The 6,000-nt window shown below is 44.8% G+C and overlaps 1 protein-coding gene across 1 annotated transcript in view; it reads right to left on the bottom strand.

The window, feature by feature from the left end:
* Window positions 1-5,028, bottom strand: part of NR2F2 (nuclear receptor subfamily 2, group F, member 2) — a 14,266-nt gene extending 9,238 nt beyond the window's left edge. Inside the window, exon 1 of the mRNA XM_006870694.1 lies at window positions 4,608-5,028. Coding sequence (XP_006870756.1) covers window positions 4,608-4,650 — 43 coding nt within the window. The 5' untranslated portion in view covers window positions 4,651-5,028. The remainder of the gene's footprint in view (window positions 1-4,607) is intronic.
* Between the last annotated feature and the right edge of the window lie 972 nt (window positions 5,029-6,000).

Here is a 6,000-nt window from a genome sequence, read left to right as displayed (position 1 = left end):
ACGCCGCCGCCTCACACACATAGGGAAAGAGTCAACTCGCCGGCGGCGGGGGAGAAATGATAAAAGAGAGAGAGGAAGGGCAGATCACCACCAGAAGCACATTCTCGGTGCGCAGAGGGGGGAGAAAAAGACGGGAAGAATGAAAGAGGGGGAAAGGCAGCTCGGCACCCGGAGAAAGGAGGCAACTCGGGGAGAGGAGGAGGAGGAGAAGAAAACACACACGCGCGCACGCACACACACACCGCGGAGAGAAAAGAACAGAGAATCAAAGTGATCAAATATGCTAAAAAGGGGGGCGCGGGAGGGAATGCGATTTATAGGCGCCGGGGCTGGCAGAAGTGGCTTCTCCGCGATCAGCTCACTGAGCTCTCTATATAGTGAACTTTGACACGACTGCTGCAACTTAGCGCACGTTGCTATGGCGACGGCGCGCCTTATAAGGCAGCAGCCGGGGTTGGCCTGGCCAGGCGCGCGCGCACCGCCCCTTCGCCGTCATTGGCCGAAGCGCGGCGGCCCCGCCATGGCGGACGCGGGCTCAGCCTGGTCCTAGCGCGAGCAGTGTGGCGGCCGCAACGCGGGGCTGTCGGGGGGCGGAGGGAGGCGAGGAGGGGGCGGCGGCCGCTGCAGCCGCAGCCGCAGCCGCAGCCGAGCGGGGGATGGGCCCCCGCCGCTCGGGGCTCGCGGCTCGGGCTCTCCCGACGCAGGGGTTTCAGCCTTGGCGGAGAGATGGGAGCGGCGCACACACACAGCCCCTCTTTTAGGCTCGCAGGAGGCTTGGGATGCACTTGAGAACTGCGCCTCGTACCACTTGGCGATGCCACACAATTCTGCGCTCTCGCACCACCCGGGACTCCCGCGCACCTTTTGCCCGCAGTGCCAGACAGAGAAAAAGTTCCCGTTTCTTTGCTGAGGGACAAGGGAAGGGGGTGGGACGGTGTCTCGAACTCAGCTTTCAAGCCTTTTACAAACGAAATACTTGGTCAAATCCGGATGGCGAACCACTTTTCTCGGTTTAGTGGCTTTTATTTTTTTAATTAAATTTTTAATGGGAGAAAAGCCCCGTTTGGTGTCTGTCTTTACCTCGTAGGGTTAACATTTCACAGGTATGTGGCCTGGTATTTTAATTGCTCAAATGAGGCATCTCGGATGCTAAATAGCAGAAGTAGACTTCATCTCATTGCCATGACACAACTGAAATAAATTTTCCTCAACTTTATCCTCTAGTTGGTTCTAGCTGGAAAGCCAACATCCTGCCACGTACCAAGTTGTAGTGAGAGGGAAAGAGACCGTCCTGCTCAGCTGATGGACAGACGAGGCAGTCGCCGGCCTCTTCTCTGCACACCCTCTGTACACACATGTAAACGCACATGTATCAGATACACATTTGTCAATCTACACAGACAAAGACTTCAGCAATTATGCTTCTAGGTCATAGAACAGTTGAGTACGGACTTCATTGTTCCTCAAGTCCTTTTACACATTCAGATAGCCATTAAAATACACCCAGAGATTCTGTGCCAAACTGGAAATGTACCAGTACAAGTCATAGTCTATCTGCAATAAGAATAACTCAGAACCTATGCTCTTTTGCTGAATGTGTTAAAATGATGGACACACTTGTGCCTGTGAATTTCAGGGTGTTTGTTTTAAACATCAAGCATCTAGAATTGTCCCCAGAATGGGATGTGTTCAATGCTGTAAACTTTCTGGTTGATTATGACCTGGTAGTGAATTAGGATTATTACATACTTATCGAGAAAAATTCTGATTCCATCATACACACTTTGCAGCAAGAAAAACTGTAAACTGATCAATCAACCAGGTTTACGAACACTTAAAATATTTTACACAAAAAGACGCTGAGCTCCAGGAAAAATAAACACATACAGAGAGTTAATTAAAGACTGCAGAAAAGCATCCCAGATAGCTCAAAAAAAAAAAAAAAATCGAAATGAAAATTTAAAAATCATACATGTAATTGGCATATGTTGGTTGCACTTTGCATTCAATACCTTTTACACACATAGGCAGGGATTAAGTAAAGAGGTGGGAGAGACAGCTAGCTTTTAGGGAAAGACAAATCCTCTCCAAGCTCCACTCTTGAAACAACCTTACCCCTACCCTTTCTCCGCTGAAAACACTATTTCTCTAAAACTGCAGGTACTGGGACTGTTTGCAAATTGTAAAACAAAACAACAGTGGACACTAAATTATCATAAACCTGGTGTGTAAGGAGATTGCCACAGAGTAAAGCCAGGCTGCCAATTTCAGGTTGATTAGAGACACAAAATATCCCTCTTAAATAGGAGAAGAGTGGCAAGGAAATCATTTCAGAGGGCAACTTTTTTTTTCCTCTCAGCGTTATGATTCTAGCAATTGGCTAATGCTACAAATGTCAGAAGATTATGGATAAACTCTTAGCAGGGATGTGGTGGGGCTGGGGTTGAGATGGACCATCTAATGGGCATTCCCATATCAATTTTAATAGAAGATAAGAATAATTGATTATAGAGGAATCTTAAGCTCACCTCCTGACTCTGGAGACTTAAATGACAAGACCACCTTTTACAAGGAACAATTTTGAAGAGAGCGTTGCTGCAGCCTAGTTAGAGATTTTTTGGAATTGGAAGTATATGCTCTGATGGCCTTATAAATAAAAAATGTCCCCACAATCTCCTACTACAGAATTACCATGAAGTCAGAGGTTTTTACTCTGTATTTTAGAATTCACTTAGTTATGGGGATTCTGTTAAAAAAAAGAGAGAGAGAAAAAGAAAAGAAAGAAAAAAAGCAATGTATGAGCTGTAGCTAATTTTATTGCTAACAAGAGGAGACAGGACTGCAGACAGATGAGAAAGGAGGGGGGATATTTTTTAATGTCTTAATCGGAGATGCTCATTTGCCTTGAGCAAAACAGCTCCAAGATAAAACATAAATATCAATATGTTGCTACTGTTAAAAAAAAAAAAAAAAAAAAGTCCAGCCTAGTCTTTTATTGCAGATGCAAATTTATTTTAATGAGAGGAATGGCAAGCTTCAATTTGGCCTGAGAAAGTTGGAAAAACATTTGTCTTGATCTGAAAAAAAAAAAAACCCACACAAAACCCACCACCCAAACCCCAAATCACCCAGGAATCAGATTTTCTTGCAGCAAGTGGTCTGATGGCTGTAATTCTTTACAGATTAAATCACACTATGAATACAGACCCCAGCAAATGCAGAGTTTAACTCTCAACTCAGTAGAAACCAGTTCCTTCCACCAGGACTCATTGAATTCCTCTTTTCCCCTCAATCTAGTCCGTGTGTGTTTTTCTCTTCCACCACACTGGAGCTCCATGAATAGGGAAAGGGGCTTCCATTGTGTCTCTCTGAACTTCCAAGTCAATGCAATTTTTAACCACTGGCTTGTGGTACTTTGAAAATCACCAGGGGCTGTCAGAGTTGGGTCCTCTGAAAAATTTACAGTGCTAAATCAGAGCATATGCTGGGAGGGGAAAAAAAAAATTGCTTAAGATTGGAGCAAATACAGTATCTGTCTGCCCCCTAGTGTAAGAGTCCTCGCTGCCTAAAATTCAACTTTAAAAGAAAAGGAACTCTTAAAGGGAAACGACTTTGGGCTCACGTAGGCATAGGAGAATGAAACTTCGGTACATTTTAATCTGAATAATTCTTCAGGATTTAAAATTAGTTGGCTCGGGCTTGGGTTGGACCAGACTGAGATCTCGCCACCTCTGCAGTCCCCGAGTCACTGGCTAAGAGGTGATTTTTTTTTTTTTTTTTTTGAAACTGGGTTTATGTGCGTCCCCCTCACCCCCTCCTCTCTTTCTTTTTCTCTGTCTCTGTCCTCTCTCTGGTTGGCTTTTTTTTTTTTTTTTTTTTAATGAGAAACCGTTCCTTGAACGCTGTAGACAGAGCACAGAATTGCTTCTTAAATCAGTCCGGCGCGGTTGCAATAGACAGCAAAAAGGTAAACGTTTGCCTGAAATCCGCACGCCAGCTCCACCACCCCGCCGGATGGTGAGTACCCTTCTTGTTGCGATTCTCCTCCTAGCTTAACCGAGCGCTCGCCTCTCCGAGCCGCGGCGGAGGGCGCCTGGCTCTGCCTTCCTGTCTGGCTGCCTGTCAGTTGCACAAGGTTGCAAAATGAAGCATAGAAGCAAATCGAACCGTAAATTCTGCTACATCATGCGAGCCGAACAGCTCCTTTGCTATAAAACCGAGTGTCTGTTGTTAGGAAAGCCACGCTTAAAGACTGGTTTCTAGTTTGCTCTATCGGAAATGAGTTTGAGGCGATCGGACAAGGAGATGGGAGGCACCGCAGTCTTTACCTTCGATTTAATCATACTTTGGCAGTTTTGCAATTGTATTTTCCCCCTCTGCCCACTCTCCCATCTTTCCTACCACACGTATGCAATAAAATATGGCATTGCATTGAATTGACTCTGCCCCTCCCCCAAGCCCCTTAAACCACAGTCCTAGACATTTCATATACGTTAGCAAACCGATTTTTTGAAAAGCCCCAAGTCATCCCCAGCCCCACACAGCACAAGGAGAAAAGTGAGAAAGGAGAGAGAGAGAGGGAAAAAAAATAGTGTAAGTAAACATACCAAAACCATATTTGCCTTGTTCAAGGTCCCAAACCGCTTGCATCTTCCTTCTAAACTGGAATAAGTCTCCTTTAGTTTGGCGGGTGAAATAAACGCTTTGTTGGCCCCTGAAAAGATGTGTCTTTGATAATTAAAGAGGATCTCCTCCTCGGTGTTTATCTAAGCGATTGTGCAAACTGATAAAAAGTAGGCACTAGCCTGCAGGGAAAAAGAGGAAAGGTGAAGGGAGACAGCTTCCACCTCAAGGAAGTACTACCCCATGTATTAGGCGCTCAGCCTTGGAAAACCCTGCACGCTAACTTTAGAGAGACAAGGTTTCAGGGAGCTTTGTACATAGCTGCTGAGGAATGCAAGCCTCGCCTTTAAGAAAAAAACCCCAAACCGTAGGTAGGAGATGTCTGGAGTGATCCTTGTCTCTCATCTGATTCCTTAGAAGGAAGAGTGCGTTGTTACACCTTGTTTGGGGCTGGAAAGACGAGACTTTAAAAACACCCATCCAATTGAAAAAAATCTCCCAACTTAATGAGTTTAGTCGGAGGCTAGAGCAAACGGCTCAGCCTCAGCAGAAAACAGCCAACAACTATAGGCAATATTGCAAAGCTAGCCGACCCAAGGCACAGCCAAATCTCACTGTTTGGGGTCGAGAGGAATGAAGGCTAATCCTAAAGCAAGTTGGGAAAAAAAAAAAAAAAAATCAGAAGTGGGAGAGGAGGGGGAAAATGCAGCAGCTTCCAAGACTGGCAGACAGACCTCCCCTCACCCTGGATCAAAGATAGAACTTGAAACAGGAGGGCAACATTTTCCCTAGGAATCCGTTGGAATACTCATTTTCTACTTTTAACTGAATTTCACCCCAGTGATTTCTTCCTCTCCCCTGTGAATTTGTGCCTCCCTTCCGGTCCCCATTCTAGAACTTTCCAGAAGAGGAAACCTATTTCTTTTGGGGGGAGGGGTTCCACATTTCATGAATGCAGATGATGCATGCTTAATTCTCCCACTCCCTTTCCCTGCCCCCCAGAATGAATGTAGTAAGCCAGAATACAGTAACTAGCAAAAATTGATCATAAACTATGCTGCCCCTTGCAGTTTAATACAGTTCTAACTAATGGATTTTTTGTTTTGTTTTGTTTTAAGAGAAGAATAATGGTGAAACACGGATCTTTTATTTTAAGAAACAGTTATGGTAAGGTGTGTGTCAGACTTGACAAATGGAACTAACGCTCTTCGGCTGCGTCTTGTCCTTGTCTTAAACAGGAATTAAGTTAAACATAGTGCTGAATGTTAATTACATGTTTACTGGCTAATGAAAATTACAAATGGTTTTGCCACCTCAAACAATGATGAAAACTCTGAAGACACTGTAATTATATACTTTGAGGGAAATAACTCAGAA

Source organism: Chrysochloris asiatica, unplaced genomic scaffold (genome assembly GCF_000296735.1).
Source record: "Chrysochloris asiatica unplaced genomic scaffold, ChrAsi1.0 scaffold00148, whole genome shotgun sequence".
NCBI lineage: Eukaryota > Metazoa > Chordata > Mammalia > Afrosoricida > Chrysochloridae > Chrysochloris > Chrysochloris asiatica.
This window is presented reverse-complemented; position numbering and strand designations above follow the sequence as displayed.